General features: G+C 45.4%; 1 protein-coding gene across 2 annotated transcripts in view; it reads right to left on the bottom strand.

Annotated features, from left to right (window-relative positions):
* Window positions 1–1621: 1621 nt before the first annotated feature.
* c9h12orf56 (chromosome 9 C12orf56 homolog) overlaps window positions 1622–18074 on the bottom strand; it is a 332214-nt gene continuing 315761 nt past the window's right edge. For both annotated transcript variants that reach the window (XM_063058416.1, XM_063058417.1), the window contains 2 exons: window positions 16973–17151; window positions 1622–1900 (listed from right to left, as the gene is read on the bottom strand). In XM_063058416.1, coding sequence (XP_062914486.1) covers window positions 1783–1900; window positions 16973–17151 — 297 coding nt within the window. In that variant the 3' untranslated portion in view covers window positions 1622–1782. The remainder of the gene's footprint in view (window positions 1901–16972; window positions 17152–18074) is intronic.

Raw genomic sequence — 18074 nt, 5'->3', positions numbered from 1 at the left:
GAATTCATTGCCACATATGGCCAAGTCGCTGTACATTTAAAGCAGAGAGAGAAGGCAGGCGAATAAGGTTGAGAGGGATAATAAATCAGCCATGATGGAATGGTGAAGCAGACTTGATGGGCCAAATGCCCTAATTCAACTGCTATGTTTTATGGTCTGAAGAGATCAGTAACGTTGAAAAAGTACAGAGAAAATTTACAAAGACGTTGCTGGGACTTGAGGAGCAGTTTGAGCGACTATATGATTATATCTAATTCCACTGGTTTCCCTTCTCACCATCTTAACGAGATGAACTTTAGTGGCAATCCATAACATACAGATTTTCAGTGTATGAATTTATAACGTGAAGCAGGTTTATTATCACTGAATGTTGTGAAATTTGTTTTGTGGCAGCAAAACAGAATAAGCAAGCTATAAATTACAATTAGAAACATACTTCAAAATATTAAATCAGTAGTGCATAAAGAGAGCAACAGAAAGAGAGAAACATATTCAGGTAGTGTTCATTGTCCATTCAGAGATCTGACGGCAGAGGGGAAGAAGCTGTTCCTGAAAAGCTGGGCATGTGTCTTCAGGCTCCTGTACCCCCTCAGTAGGAATGAGAAGAGAACATACCCCAGGTAATAGGTGTGCTTAGTGATGGATGCTGCCTTTTTGATGGTGGATGAACATTATACATTTAATCTGGGAGGACCACGAATATTTGTCCAATTTTAATGCTCATGTGAATTAATTTAGCAGAAACTATGAAGCAGTTAGATTCTGGTTACACCCTCCCTTCGCCCCCATCCCCCCGCCCCAGAACCACCACCCACCCAAATATTAAAGATCGGTCTGTGTACGTGAGCAATTTGCTGTTGTTCTGCTGAATATTGTGGGCATGCTATGCTGGGACCAGAATGCATGGTGACACTTGCTGGCTTTACCCATCGATTCCTTACATTGTGTTGGTTTGCACCCTCTAGAAAGCTTTCATATCCGTCCTATATTGAGGTCACCAGAACTGAATGCACTGCTCCCAAGTGTGGCTTTAACCGGGGTTTTATAGAGCTGCAATATTACCAATAGACAAAGCAGCAGCATTAGGCCATTTGGCCTATACAGCCTGCTTCCCCATTCCATCATGGCCGATGTATTTTCCCTCTCAACCCCATTCTCCTGCCTTCTCCCTGTAACCTTTGCTTCAAACATGCCCAATGACTTGGCTTCCACAGCCATCTATGGCAATGAATTCTACAGATTCACCACCCTCTGGCTAAAGAAATGCCTTCTTATCTCTGTTCTGAGGCTGTGCCCTCTGGTCCAAGACTCCCTCACCATAGGAAACATCCTCTCCACAACCACCCTATCTCAGCCTTTCAATATTTGATAGGTTTCAATGATTCACCGCCCCCTCCCACATTTTATTGCATGTTTCAATGCACATGTGATAAATAAATGAATCTGAAAGATCAACTTTAGCAGAAAACTATAATTGTGAGGCAGTTAAATTCTGGTTACACCCTCTCCCCCACTGCTACCAACCACCCAACTTAATTTAAAAAAAGATCACAGACCAGTAATTTTATAACTTGAACTTTTAAAAAATTTAATTCAAAGTTTACTCAGGCCTTCCTGTGAACAGATGGAACTTCAAAATTGCATCAACATATAATTTTAAAGCCAAAGAAACTAAGTAATAATATACAGTGTATAGCATCTTTGTGGATAAAGCTGGTTTGACACTTCAGTTCTTGGTCCACACAACCAACATTACTTTAATCCTCCTGGAGACGCGGATGTTTAGATGGGCTTTTGCAGGATGCAGCCAAGTACTTGTTGGAGGAGTCTGATTGCAGGCTGTGAGACGGCATAATGGACTGGGAGCATTGCTTCCACCGTGGCCTTCTGGATATAATACCTGTGATCAGCATGCAAAGAAGAATCAGTTAATCACCGCAAATCCCAGCATGATTTCCACATATGGACCAAACATACTTAATCCTTTACATCTGGCCCCATTAACATCCTCCTTACAATACTTGCTCGGTAAATCCCACCTGTTTTGACGTAAAACTTGCTCACCCGTTTCATTAGGTGACAACGTGAAGTGCTGTCCACTGGGACTCGTGATATTTACAAGTGCAAGTTTGCTACTGCATTAGAATACTAGAACTCTCTACCTATCAGACTTCCGAACCAATCACCCCTTCCACACCTCCTTCACAGTGGTACTGCCATGTTCTCAGTCTCTTAATCCTTTCTCTCTTGGTTTTACCGTCATTGTCACTTCAGTATTCCCTCTCACATTTCACTACTCTCTCTGTAACATTCTGCTGCTTTATACTCATCACTATTTATTGTCTATTTACCATGACCATTAATATGTCCAGAGTTTCTTCATACAAAAGTTACTGGTGGGGTTCTCCAATTGTTCGTGTGCGGTCCCAATGAAGGGCCTCAGTCCAAACTGTCAACTGTTTATTCCCCTCCATGGATGCTGCCTGACCTGCTGAGTTCTGCCAGCATTTTGTGTGTGTTGCTCAAGATTTCCAGCGCTGCAGATTCGTTTGTGTCCATGTACAGTACAGAGTGTATATGTGGATATGGTAAGGTCATTATAAAATCCAAATAGAGCAAACTTCATGGGGACACTGGGATTGAGGAGCATTTCTGACATCAGACTGCCTGCAGAACAATGAACTAATTGTCTTTAAGGAAAGAATGGTCCACACACTCTTTTACACAACACATTAAACTGTGCTTAGTTCCCTTTGTTCTGTGTAACAGTGTGCTGCCGGACGATGCAGGGACCTTTCAGCATCTCTGGGGGAAGTCATGGTTCATTTTAACCTTCTGTCAGAACGAGAAAGTGTTGGTGATGCAACATGATTAACGGAGGAAAGAATGAAATGGGAAGTTTGTACTGAGAGGGGAGATTAAATAACAAAGGATCAGTACAGAGATCTCTGTTGTTTGTGATACTGTTGTAGAGCATCGCAGCACAGAAACGCGCCTTTTGGCCCATCTAGTTTGCACCAACTTGTTTTTCTGCCGAATACCCCTATCATCTATGTACAGTACCTCTCCTAAATGTGCAATTGAACCTGCATCTGACACTTCTGTTGGCAGCTCTTCCAAACTCCACCCCAGGCTCCCCTTAAATATTTCACCTTTCACCCTTAACATATGACCTCTGGTTTTAGTCTCATGCAACCTGAGGGGAAAAAGCTGGCTTGCATTTATTCCATCTGTAACCCTCATAATTTTGTGTGCTTCACTAAGATCAACCCTTATTCTGCTGCACTCCAGGGAATAAACTGCTAATCTATTCCCTATAACTCACGTCCTCAAGTCCCGGCAACGTCCTTGTAAGTTTTGTCTGCACGCTTTCAATCTTACTGATGTCTTTCCTGTAGGTAGGTGTGATTGTGATGAGAATGTGTGTGGGCTGATTAGCGAGTTTTCAGACGATACAAAAATTGACAAAGTTGTACATGGTGAGGAAGGTTAGCAAAGGATTCAGCAGGGTATAGACCAGTATGCAGACATCCCACCCTGCAAAAACTCATTTCAGGGAGGTAGCACCATCAATTTGCGGGAGACTCCCGGAACTTCCGGGAGAGGTAGGATGTCTGCAATAGAGTAGCTCCTTAGCAGCTAGCCAGCTAGTTTAAATTACGTTAGCTATGCTAATAAACGAATGACACCTGTTAAACTCACCTCAACATGTCTTTTACAGTCTTAACCCACCATGGGCAATAGAAAAGTCACTGTTGCAAACAGTGCAGCGAGCAACACTGTCATTATTTTTGACCCCTATTAGGCAGGGGTACACTTTAGTGTAGTCTGGGGTGAAGTACGTTTTATATTTCTATTTTGGAACATTCTGCCATGGTGTGTGTGCGCGCGCTCTCTCTCTCGTGCTCACTCTCTCTCTCTTGCTCTCTCTCTCTCTCTCTCGCGCTCACTCTCTCTCTCTTGCTCTCTCTCTCTCTCTCGCGCTCACTCTCTCTCTCTTGCTCTCTCTCTCTCGCGCTCACTCTCTCTCTCTTGCTCTCTCTCTCTCTCTCGCGCTCACTCTCTCTCTCTTGCTCTCTCTCCCTCTCTCTCGCGCTCGCTCTCAAAAAAATTGATTTCTGGGACATTGTATATCATTTGCGGGCATCAGGGAGCCACTAATAATTTGCGGGAGACTCCCGGAACTTCCGGGAGAGGTGGGATGTCTGAGTATGAAACATGTTCAGACAAATGGCAGAGTTTAATCCAGACTAACGTGAAATTTCGTACTTCGGAATGTCAAATGCAAGAGGAAAATACAGTTAGTGACAGGACCTTTGCAGCATTGATTCACAGAGAAATCTTGGGGTGCAAGTTCACAGCTCTCTGAAACTGGCAATGTGAGTAGATAGAGTGGTAAACGAGGCATACTGCATGCCTACCTTCAATGGTCAGGGTGGTGAATATAAAGGTTGAGAGGTTATGTTGTTGCTGAACTTTGGTTAGGCCATATTTGGAGTCTTGAGTGTGGTTTTGGTCGCCCACGTTACAGGAAGGATGTGTTGGTTGTCCGTCATTCCCGACAATGATGTAACCCGTGTGGGAGGAGTTTTACAGGGAAAAAGTCGTTACACTGGGGCAGTTCCACTCTCTCGGCCTCAAAACCCTTGGTCCATGATTGGAGACTTCCTCAGCTACAGTGGACAGCTGTGACGCCTTTTGTGCCTTGACGTGCCCTTCTCTCTCCACAAAGCATTGGAGCACCACCTTCTTGGCTATCGGATCTGGTAGTTGATCTCATCCGCCCAGCTGCGTGCTGGGGTGGGCATGTCCCTATCTCATCGCGGTTGGAGGGTCCCGGCTACCCTCACCTGGTTTAACCTGCCTGTCGAAGCGGTGTACCAGGGTGTGGCCGCTGTCATGTGCAAACAGCTACTTGGAGCCACAGGTGAGAGCTGGGTGGCAGGTGGGGACCAAAGGTGGACAAGCAGCCCCTGGACGGAGCACGACAAGCCTGACACCAGAAGTGCTACCCCTCTCTGGACACCCCATACAGGATGTAGAGGCTTTGGAAAGGTACAGAGGAAGTTCACCAGGTTGTTGTCTGGATCAGAGAGTATAAGGAGAAACAACACACATCAAAGTTGCTGGTTGACGCAGCAGGCCAGGCAGCATCTCTAGGAAGAGGCACAGTCAACGTTTCGGGCTGAGACCCTTCGTCAGGACTAACTGAAGGAAGAGTTAGTAAGAGATTTGAAAGTGGGAGGGGGAGGGGGAGATCCAAAATGATAGGAGAAGACAGGAGGGGGAGGGATGGAGCCAAGAGTTGGACAGTTAATTGGCAAAAGGGATATGAGAGGATCATGGGACAGGAAGCCTAGGAAGAAAGAAAAGGGGGAGGGGGGGAAAAACCCAGAGGATGGGCAAGGGGTATAGAGAGAGGGACAGAGGGAGAAAAAGGAGAGAGAGAAAAAGAATGTATGTATATAAATAAATAACGAATGGGGTACGAGGGGGAGCTGGGGCATTAGCGGAAGTTTGAGAAGTCAATGTTCATGCCATCAGGCTGGAGGCTACCCAGACAGAATATAAGGTGTTGTTCCTCCAACCTGAGTGTGGCTTCATCTTTACAGTAGAGGAAGCCATGGATAGACATATCAGAATAGAATGAGACATGGAATTAAAATGTGTGGCCACTGGGAGATCCTGCTTTCTCTGGCGGACAGAGCGAAACGACCTCCCAGTCTGTGTCGGGTCTCACCAATATATAGAAGGCCACATCGGGAGCACCGGATGCAGTATATCACCCCAGCCGACTCACAGATGAAGTGTTGCCTCAGCTGGAAGGACTGTCTGGGGCCCTGAATGGTGGTAAGGGAGGAAGTGTAAGGGCATGTATAGCACTTGTTCCGCTTACAAGGATAAGTGCCAGGAGGGAGATTGGTGGGGAGGGATAGGGGGGAGGAATGGACAAGGGAGTCCATAGGGAGCGATCTCTGCGGAAAGCAGAGGGGGGAGGAGGGAAAGATGTGCTTAGTGGTGGGATCCCGTTGGAGGTGGCAGAAGTTACAGAGAATAATATGTTAGACCCGGAGGCTGGTGGGGTGGTAAGTGAGGACCAGGGGAACCCTATTCCTAGTGGGGTGGCGGAAAGATGGAGTGAGAGCAGATGTGCGTGAAATGGGGAAGATGCGTTTGAAAGCAGAGTTGATGGCGGAGGAAGGGAAGCCCCTTTCTTTAAAAAAGGAGGACATCTCCCTCATCCTGGAATGAAAAGCCTCATCCTGAGAGCAGATGCGGCGGAGACGGAGGAATTGCGAGAAGGGGATGGCATTTTTGCAAGAGACAGGGTGAGAAGAGGAATAGTCCAGATAGCTGTGAGAGTCAGTAGGCTTATAGTAGACATCAGTAGATAAGCTGTCTCCAGAGATAGAGACAGAAAGATCTAGAAAGGGGAGGGAGGTGTTGGAAATGGACCAGGTAAACTTGAGGGCAGGGTGAAAGTTGGAGGCAAAGTTAATGAAGTCAACGAGCTCAGCATGCGTGCAGGAAGCAGTGCCAATGCAGTCGTCGATGTAGCGAAGGAAAAATGGGGGACAGATACCAGAATAGGTTTGGAACATAGATTGTTCCACAAAGCCAACAAAAAGGCAGGCATAGCTAGGGCCCATACGGGTGCCCATAGCTACACCTTTAGCTTGGAGGAAGTGGGAGGGGCTAAAGGAGAAATTATTAAGAGTAAGGATTAATTCCGCTAGACGGAGCAGAGTGGTGGTAGAGGGAAACTGGTTAGGTCTGGAATCCAAAAAGAAGCGGAGAGGTTTGAGACCAGCATCAGCAGAATTCTTCGTGTTTGCGAATATAAGGAGAAGTTGTTTTCTCTGGAACAGTGGAGGCTGAGGGGTGATCTGATAATTTATAAAATTATAGGATGCAGAAATAGGATATGGTCAACAGAATGGAGAATTAACTCCATAGATAGGGATTGGTCAATAGAATAGAGCATTAACTCCATTGATAGGGTTTGGTCAATAGAATCAAAGGCTAAGGTCAGAGCCTTACCACTGCATCACTATCTACCACAACAACTTCCATTAAATCCCAATACTTTGAAAGGAACTTCAGTTCACTTTTCTTGGTGAGTAAACGCTCATGTACGTGAAGGATGTAAGTAATAAAGTCAATTCAATTCATTTAAAAAATGCTGAGCCTGACAACCATCCTTGCTGCTGTAATAACATCTGTCAACTTCATCAATTAAACACACTTCAAGATCGTCTTTTTCAACAACTTTGTGAGGAAGATGATGAAGATTTTGAATGGCTACGAATGCATACATAGATCCTCAGGTTATCAAAAGGTAATTGTCTTCCATACTTCGATACACTTCGGGACAGTATTGTAGCATTTCTAAGTGATAAGCAGCTTGGAGAACAAATTGTCACTGCCAAGTCTGACATATTTTACCTGTCAGATATTGTTGAAAAACTTAATTTATTAAGCAGTCACAAGGAAAAATCTGCAACTTCAAATCATGCAAAGAAGCTATTACGGCCTCCTTGGAAAACTCAAACTTTCAGCAGCAAACTTGTGAGTTTATACAATTCCCTACACTGGCATCTCTTAAAATAGAATTGTAAGATGATGATCTGATTGTATACGTAAATCATTTGAAACAACTGCACACTGATATGGAATTTCAGTTCAGAGACCTGCTGGAGATGCATTTTCCAGACTGGGTGGTGGATCCATTTGGGGTGAATATGAATTATGTTGCCACCACATTGCAGGAATGTCTTATTGAGCTGCAGAGCGATAGAACAGCTCGAGCAAAATTCAAACACAGCAAGCAAAATTTCTGGTTAACTAGTGATATTCAAAATAAGTTTCCACAATTGTGGAAGAAAGCAAAGTTGCTTTTAATCGGAATTTCCACCTCTCATCAAGTTGAATGTGGTTTTAGTCAAGCTCTTCACCTGCTATCAAAAGCTCATAACCATCTTGATGTTGTGAAAGGAGATGATTTTTGATGATTTTTTGGTGAAGAATGGCTCTGCGGCCAGTAATTGGTTAGCGGTGAGGCACAAAACTGAATTACTCCTGGACTCCCGGTTTGAGTGTGTTGTTCACTCGTTTTTTGCCATTTGCACAATCTGTGCTTTCTTCGTGTGTTGGGTGTTTGATGTTTTCTTGGACGGGCTCCATGGTGTATCTTTGTTTTGTGGCAGCCTGCGGGAGAATGAATCTCAGAGTTGTATTCTGTATACATACTTTGAATCTTTGAACCAAGTTGCAACCAGATATTTAAAAACTTGCTAGTTTGCATCATTTCCAAGGATCTCACTAAATACCAAATACTAAGCAATTTTTCATTGCTGGTTGGAAGTATTTATATTATAAATGAAGTATCCTACTCAGAACTTTGAAACAATTTTATCACCTGTATCATTACATTCAATTTATAAAACCTATAACCTGTTAAAACATAAATATTGACTGTATTAATATCGACACAGTTGACCAAAACAACTTTATCAACTAACGGAGACTAAAGGGGATGGGGGCCACAAAGGTAAATGAAAGTACAAGTGGGCAGGAACAGAAAATGTTTGAGAACCCGTGGTTTAGTGAATCCTTGGTGCCCTCTATAGCAAGTATATCATTTTGAATGTGATGAGACTGGAAAGGTGTACAATATTCCAAGGAGGAGTCGTACCTGCCCATTTCAATTCACCTTCTCATTCCCATTCTGACACCTGTACTGCCACGATGAGGCCCCACTCAAGTGGGAGGAGCATCTCCTCATATTCTGCCTGGGTAGTCTCCAAACTCATGGCATGAACACCGATTTCTCCAACTTCCAGTAATAACTCCCCTTCCCCACTTCTCTCTTTTTCCCTCCCCTATTCTGGTTCCTCTCTCACACCTTCTCTTCGCCTCGCCTGCCCATCACACCCCTCTACTTCCCCTACTCCTCCCTTCAACTCCATGGTCCACTGATCTATCCTATTAGATTCCTTCATCTTCAGCCCTTTAACTCTTCCACCTATCGCATCCCAGCTTCTTACTTCACCCCATCCGCCCCCTTCCTCCACCCACTTGCCTTGCCCCTCACCTGGTCTCACCTATCAGCTGCCAGCTTGCACTCTTTCCCCTCCCCCATCTTATTTTAGTTTCTGCCTCCCCCACCCCCTTCCTTTCAAGTCCGAATGAAGGGTCTCAGCCCAAAACATCAACTGTTTATTCCCCTCCACAGATACCGTCTGACCTGCTGAGTTCCTCCAGCATTTTGTCTGTGTTAAACTTATAAAATTGTCATTACAACTCTTTACTGATGCACTCAAATCCTCTCGAATCTAGATAGAAAGGCCAACATTTTAGTTGTCTTCCTAACTGGCCATTCCCTTGGCACATCTACTTCAATTTGAAACCTTTTCATGGCCATAATGTCTCTATTTGGACCAGGAAAGCTATTGGTGATATTTAAACCGGGACCTTGGAGGTCTCAGCCATCTCCACCTCAGCACCATTGATACAGACAGGATCTCAGTGAGATCTGTAGATAGACTGCACAGCTAGAGGATGTTTCCAATAGCGAGAGAGTCTGGGACCAGAGGGCACAGAGTATAAGGCTGTCCCTTTGTCTTGGAGATGAGGAGGAATTTCTTTAGCCAGAGGACGTAGAATCTGTGGAACTTGTTGCCATGGATGGTGTGGAGGCCAAGTCACTGGGTATGTTTAAAGCAGAGGTTGATAGGTTCTTGGTTAATAAGGGCATCAAAGGTTATGGGGAGAAGGCAGGGGACTGGAGTTGAGAGGGAAAATAAATCAGACATGGTAAAATGACAGAGCACTCAATGGGTTGAATGGCCTAATTCTGCTCCTTTGTCTTATGGGACACGTGCTCCTGAAGTCAATGACCAGCTCTTTCCCTTTGCTGACATTGAGGGGAAGATTAGAGGGAGGAGAAGATGGCGGTAATACGCAGATTGCGCGGCCGCTCCAAATTGACATTGTATTTGTAAGTAGGATGCCGTGCACAATCCTGATTTGATGGAAACAGCTGTGAGAAGCACGGAGGAACATCTGGAGAAACTTCTGAAATGCCTGCTTTGCTGCCGCTGCTACTGTGTGATCGAGAATCTCCGGAGGGGAAGGCCCCAAACCCTCGGCTTTGCCTATTGACTGTTGCCGGGGCCAGGGTCAAAGCGCTCGGCAGAGATGGTGCTCGGTGTCAGCGAGCTGGTCGGAGGCTCGAAGTTTTCGGACGGACTCGGAGTCGGACTGTGGTTGGGTGCTTCCAGGATGCTGCATCGGCAAGTTTGCGGCGCTGGAAGCTCATGGCAGGGAGAGTTTTTCTTCCTTCTACCATCTGCGTGAGACGATGGGACTTTTGAGAGACTTTGAGACTTTTTTTACCGTGCCCATGATCTGTTCTTCATCAAATTATGGTATTGCTTGCACTGTTGTAACTATATGTTATAATTATGTGGTTTTTGTCAGTTTTTTTATAGTCTTAGCTTGTCTTATGTTTCTGTGATATGAACCTGGAGCAACAAATTGTATCATTTCTTAATGCATGCATTACTAAATAATCTAAAAAAAAAGATTGCTGCCCAGGCTCTCTATCGCCTTCCTGTGCTCTGCCTCATTGTTATTTGAGATCTGCCCACTCCAATAGTGTTGGAGGGGAGGGGTGGTGGGAGGGAAGGGGAAACGGAGTGGTAGATAATCATAGTTTATAACATGGAGTAACAGGGAGGGTACATTTTGGAAGTTCGAGAACAACTCACATGTGCATGTCTTTAAACCAAAAATTAGTTCACCCCAGGGGTAGCGATTCCTCCGAGGCTTAGTGGGAGACATTCCTTTCAGAATCAGATCGTCAGAGAGTCATAAACATGGTAAAAGGCCCATCAGTCCACTGTCTGTACTATCAAGCACCCTTTTACATTAATCCCAATTTATTCTCCCCACATGCCCATGAATTCCACATCAACCCCCACTGATTCTACCACTCACCTATGCTCTAGAGGCATCTTACAGTGGGAGGCCAAATAACCAACCAATTTACAGTGAGAGGAAACCGGGGGGGGGGCACCCAGAGGAAACCAGGGGCACCCAGAGGAAACCGGAGACACCCAGAGGAAACCGGGGGGGGGGGGGGCAGAGGAAACCAGAGATGCCCAGAGGAAACCGGGGGGGGGGGGGCAGAGGAGTCCAGAGGAAACTGGAGGCACACAGAGGAGTCCCAGGTAGTCACAAGGAGAATGGACAAACTCCACACAGGCAGGACCTAAGGTCAGAATCGAACCTGGATCATTGAGGTAGCAGCTCTATCAGCCATAGCACTGTGCCGCCTGCATTGTGGGGATAAGCCCCAGTCCAGTAACTGGGGCACAGAAATCCAGGGCTCTGCTGAAAGCAGCAGCACTCTCTGAGATGCTCTCCTGGACAACGCTCGGTTCTCTTTGTAGATCTCTGCAGGGAGTTCCTAGTGTTTGTAGATACCAGATAATAAAGCTCGTTTAACCTTGGTTACTAAGTACCTGGGTTAATTAAGAGAAATGAGAAAAACATGCCTGAGGTAGACAAAATCTCTCATGACTCTACATCAAGGAAGATCAGAGGAGCTGGGTTCCATGGCAGCCTAGCAGTTAGTGCGACACCATTTCAGCTCGGGGTGTCAGAGTTCAGAGTTCACAGTTCAATACCATTCATTTCATTGGCTCTTCTCTCAACCCTGGAACATCTGGACAGTGAAGATGCATACATCGGGAAGCTCTTCATTGACTACAGCTCAGCATTCAATACTATATCATCCCCTCAAAACAATCAATCAGCTTCAAGACCTTGAGTACTTCCTCGTGCAGCTGGATCCTCAATTTCCACACTTGCAGACCCCAGTCAGTTCGGATTGGCAAGAACATCGCCTCCACGATCTCCATCAGCACAGGTGTACCACGAGGCTGTGTGCTTAGCTCGAATGCCATATTTAAGTTTACCGATGACACCACTGTTGTTGAATGATTCAAAGGTGGTAACAAATCAGCATGTAGGAGGGAGATTAAAAATCTGGCTAAGCGGTGTCACACCAACAACCTTTCACTCAATGTCATTCTATCCATGCCTCTCATCACCTTGTACAGCTCTATCAAGTTGCCTCAGATCATCCTTTGCTTCAAAGAGAAAAGTCCTAGGTCACTCAACCTTTCCTCATAAGATTTGGGCTTTAATCCAGGCAGCATCCTGATAAATCTTCTCTGTACTCTCTCTAAAGCTTCCACATCCTTCCTATAATGAGGTTCCCAGAAACGAACACAACACTCCAATTTGGTCTAAGCTGGGTTTTATAAAACTGCAACATGACCATAGGACCATAAACCATAGGAGCAGAATTAGGCCATTCAGCCCGTTGAGCCTGCTCTGCTACTCCATCATGGCTAATTTATTATCCCTCTCAATCCCATTCTCCAGCCTATTCCCTGTAACCTCTGATGCCCTTACTAATCACAAAGCTATCCACTGCTGCTTTAAATATACCCAATGAATGGCCTCCACAGCTGTCTGTGGCAATGAAGTCCACAGATTTACCACGCTCTGGCCAAAGAAATTCCTCCTCATCTCTGTTCTAGATGGACGTCCCTCATCAACCCAAACAGGTCCCCGCTTTATTCCCGCTCTTTTGCTCTTGCCAGTCAGCCAATCTTCTATACATGCTCGTTTCTTTCCTGTAATACTATGGGCTCATTACCTCGTGGTTCTTGAACTCAACCAGTGAGGGACAACACACTATACACTTCCTTAACCACCCTATCAACTTGCACGGCAACTCGGAGGGGTCTATGGATGTGGATTCGATTCTTGAGTTTTATGTACGTGTCCCAGTTGGTGTGGTAGGTCAGTTGGGAAGGTACCTACAGGTGTACCTATGAACCAGCTGCCTGACCTCTTTGGTGGTAGAGGACACAGGAGACATTAGGTGTAACCTAGATCAGCAACCACAATACGTAACTCAGATGGTGCACACTGCATCTTGTGCCATACATGGTAATAAATTAAGAAACGGTCACAGTGGCAGTGTGGTAGTGTAGCAGTCAGCACAACACTATTACAGCTTGGGGCTTGAGATTGGAGTTCAATTCCAATGTTGCTTGGAAGTTTTTCCCATGAACGAGTGGGTTTCCTCCGGGTGCTCCGATTTCTTCCCACATTGCAAAGACACGCGGATAGTACGTTAATTGGTCATTGCAAATTGTGTTATTAACTGAGTGGGATGCTGGGCAGTGCGGCTCGTTGGGCCGACAGGGTCTGTTCCACGCTGAATCTCCCAATAAATATAAATAAAATTAAAACCGGGTCATTTGGTCCAAGATGTCCAGACCATCAACATCCATCCCACACCAGCCTTAACTTTCCTCTCACATCCAATCAAATCCCATTGTCGGCTTTCCTGCTGCCCACCTACCTGCGCTATTGTCAAGTTACTGTGGGCAATTTTTAACCTCTCTCTGCTACGGGCAGAAGTTCCCACTTGCTTCAAAAAGGCAACCATTATACCAGTGCCTAAGAAGAATAATGTGGGCTGCCTTAATGACTATCGCCCGGTAGCACTCACATCGACAGTGATGAAATGCTTTGAGAGGTTGGTCATGACTAGACTGAACTCCTGCCTCAGCAAGGATCTGAACCCATTGCAATTTGCCTATCTCCATAATAGGTCCACAGCAGATGCAATCTCAATAGCTCTCCACAAAGCTTTAGACCACCTGGACAACACAAGTACCTACATCAGGATGTTGTTTATCAACTATAGCTCAGCATTTCATACCATCATTCCCACAATCCTGATTGAGAAGTTGCAGAACCTGGGCCTCTGTACCTCCCTCTGCAATTGGATCCTTGACTTCCTAACCAGAAAACCACAATCAGTGCAGATTGGTGATAACATCTCCTCCTCGCTGACAATCAACACTGGTGCACCTCAGGAGTGTGTGCTTAGCCCACTGCTTACTCTCTGTATACACATGACAGTGTGGCTAGGCATAGCTCAAGTACCATCTATAAATTTGTTGACGATACAACCACTGTTGGTAGAATCTCAGGTGGTGACAACAGGGGGTACAGGAGTGAGATATGCCAACTAGTGGAGTGGTGTGGCAGCAACAACCTGGCACTCAACGTCAGTAAGACGAAAGAGCTGATTGTGGACTTCAGGAAGGGTAAGACAAAGGAACACATACCAATCCTCATAGAGGGATCAGGTGGAGAGAGTGAGCAGTTTCCAGTTCCTGGGTGTCAAGATCTCTGAGGACCTAACCTGGTCCCAACATATCGATGCAGTTATAAAGAAGGCAAGACAGTGACTATAGTTTGAAGAGATTTGGTATGTCAACAAGTACACTCAAAAATCTATAGATGTACTGTGGAGAGCATTCTGACAGGTTGCATCACTGTCTGGTATGGGGGGAGGGGGGAGCTACTGCACAGGACCAAAAGAAGCTGCAGAGGGTTGTAAGTTTAGTCAGCTCCATCTTGAGTACTAGCCTACAAAGTACACAGGACATCTTCAAGGAGTGTTGTGTCAGAAAGGCAGCGTACATTATTAAGGACCTCCAACACCCAGGACATGCCCTTTTCTCACTGTTACCATCAGGTAGGAGGTACAGAAGCCTGAAGGCACACACTCAGCGATTCAGGAACAGCTTCTTCCCCTCTGCCATCTGATTCCTAAATGGACATTGAACCCATGAACACTATCTCACTTTTTATTATTTCTGTTTTTTGTATGATTTTTAATCTATTCAATATATGTATACTGTAATTGATTTACTCATTTAATTATTATGATAATTATTTTTTTCTTCTCCTTCTAGATTATGTATTGCATTGAACTGCTGCTGCTGAGTTAACAAATTTCACGTCACGTGCCGGTGAATATACACCTGATTCTGATCAGTTAGCCTGGAGGAGCACACAGCCACAGCGGGGAACATGCAAACTCCACACAGACAGCACACGAGGTCAGGATTCAAACTGGCTCACTGGAGCTTCAAGGCAGCACTGTTAAGTACTAACCTTACTGATTAATGAATGTCACTAACTATTGACACTGGATGTGGTTTGTTGGATTAGAGTGTAGAATTGTTATTTTCTAGCATTTTTCTGTAGTTTAACTTTCCTGTGCTTTTACATAATAACCTATGTTCCAGTAATTGTAGTATAGCTGATTCTGCATCTTACCTGCAGGTGTGATGCCGCTTGAATCTGGCTATTTTCTAGATTAATTGTTATCACTGGAATGTTGTTCTCTCTAGTCTGAGTATGAGTCAAACACGACCTTTTTCTTTGTGACAGTAAACAACAAGGACGTACTCACCAATTTCTATGCCTCATTCTTGACTTCCAGCAAATCTTGGATCAATGTCACCGGATCCAACAGTTACAGTAGTTTACAGAATAACAGAAACAACTCATACTTCCAACCTTTTGTGAGAACAAGCTTGACCTGACACCCATGGGATATTTAAACGAGGCAGCAAGCAATCTGCTGGAGGAACTCACTGGGTTGGATGGACAGGGTGGAGGTGAAAGCAGCTGTTGAAGGTTCAGGTCAAACCCAGGGGGGTGGTGGGGGGGGGGTGGTTGTAAACTTGGATTGGAAAATTGTTCAGGATTATGGGAAAAGTGTAGGGGCCAATACTAAGCTCCTGATGAACTCTGTGGTTTTCTGCCTGTGCTAAAAGATTCCTCAATTCTCTTGTAACAGACCAGAGATGGAATTTCCATTCCTACGTGTAGAATGAGAGAAAGTCATTGTCTCTGAACATGACACTGTAGCACAGCAGTTCGCGCAACACCATCATCACGCCAGCAACACGGGTTCTGGTCAGCTGCTGTCTGTAAGGAGTTTGTACGTTCTCCCTGTGACCGCATAGATTTCCTCCAGGTGCTCTGGTTTCCTCCCACATTTCAAAGACGTACAGGTTAGGGTTCACAAGTAAGTGTTGTCTGAAGCTCGTGGGCTGCCCCCAGCACCACCTGGGCCTGTGTGCTCGTTGATGCAAACGACACATTTCACTGTATGCTTCGATGTAATAAATAAAGCTGATCTTTAAAACAACTGTGCCGAGTTATGGGGGAAATGCGGGGGTCAGTTATTAGCTCCCGCATTGGTCTGATGGACTCTGTGGTTTTTGGCCTTTGGTAAAAGACTCCGCAGTTCTAAGTGTAACACCCCGGGGAAGGGTTCACTGCTAACGTAACGATCTTTCTGTAGAAGCAGTGTTTGGGTTTCGGTTACAGATAACAGGTGCTCTGGGATGAGAGCCGTCCAACGAAGGGAGTGTGTTTGTGTTGTGTGCCTGACACCGGAGTGAGCTGGGCCTTTTGTTCATGGGAGGTGAAGAGAGAAGACAGCAGACAGAAGAGGTCATAGGACTCGACCCAGAGCGGAGCCATGATCCGATAAAGCTCGGGGAGATCGAAGGAGGATCGGCGAAGGGGAAACCATGAGCTCCAACTAGTGCACATTAGACTGTTTCATTAAAATGGGCCCTTTTCTTTATTTGCCTTTTCTTTACTAACCCTGTAGTCAAATTAAGAATGATAAAACTAAATTGTTTAATTGTATGCGCTGTACTGTCTGTTATTTCGTGGTACTGATTTGTAACAGGGTAACGAATCACGCAGCATCCACACAAACGGGGGATTCGGGGGGCTCGCGCTTCAATCTCCATTTGGCGGGGCCAGAGATTGTCACTCCCTAGACGTACGCGGCCGACAGAACCAGAGTCTTTCATAAGGTGAAACTTCTGTTCCTACTTGTAAAGTGGGAGAAACTCACTGTCCCTATAATTACAGGTGTGCTCACAAGGTATCCAGTTTCACACAGAGATGTACAGTTGGCAGACTATTAATTGCAAGCAGGGGTTTCCCACGCTTACACTTGCCGAGGAATATTGAAGTCCGATGGACTGCAGCTTCTCCTTACCTGAACTCCTCGCAGTATTTAGTCCTGATGTGCTCTGCCAGCCTACTGCCGTACTGAAGGCAGGTGTTCAGGACGTAGAGCCGCTGGAAAAGCAGCAAAGCCTGGGTGGGGCTCACGAGATGAACCGGAGGCAGAACCATCCTAATGATGCGTTTCATCATGTGGTCGATGAAAAAGAACTGCAACAGGAAGATACAACGGAACTCTTCAAGTCAAAAGGCATGCATGGTTAAGGGAACACACTCATCAAAGTCAAAGTCAAATTGATCATAAAAGTATGTCATATACAATCTTGGGATTCATTTTCCTGCAGGCGTTTACACAGAAACATAGAAAACCTACAGCACAATACAGGCCCTTCGGCCCACAAAGTTCTGCCGAACATGTCCCTACCTTAGAAATTACCTAGGGTTACCCATAGCCCTCCATTTTTCTAAGCTCCATGTATCTATCCAAAAGTCTCTTAAAAGACCCTATCGTATCTGCCTCCACCACCATTGCCAGCAGCCCATTCCAGGCACTTACCACTCTCTGTGTAAAAAACTTACCCCTGACATCTCCTCTGTACCTACTCCGCAGCACCTTAAACCTGTGCCCTCTCGTGGCAACCATTTCAGCCCTGGGAAAAAGCCTCTGACTATCTACACAATCAATGCCTCTCATCTTGTACACCTCTATAAGGTCACCTCTCTTCATCCGTCACTCCAAGGAGAAAAGGCCGAATTCACTCAACCTATTCTCATAAGGCATGCTCCCCAATCCAGGCAACATCCTTGTAAATCTCCTCTGCACCCTTTCTATGGTTTCCACATCCTTCCTGTAGTGAGGTGACCAGAAATGAGCACAGTACTCCAAGTGGGGTCTGACCAGGGTCCTATATACTGTAGCTACAACATTACCTCTCAGCTCTTAAATCTAATTCCACGATTAATGACGGCCAATACATCATATGCCTTCTTAACCACAGCTGTTTTGAGCGTCCTATGGACTCAGACCCCAAGATCCCTCTGATCCTCCACACTGCCAAGAGTCTTACCATTAATACTATATTCTGCCATCATATTTGACCTACCAAAAATGAACCACCTCACACTTATCTGGG

The sequence above is a fragment of the Mobula hypostoma genome, chromosome 9 (genome assembly GCF_963921235.1).
Source record: "Mobula hypostoma chromosome 9, sMobHyp1.1, whole genome shotgun sequence".
Classification (NCBI taxonomy): domain Eukaryota; kingdom Metazoa; phylum Chordata; class Chondrichthyes; order Myliobatiformes; family Myliobatidae; genus Mobula; species Mobula hypostoma.
This window is presented reverse-complemented; position numbering and strand designations above follow the sequence as displayed.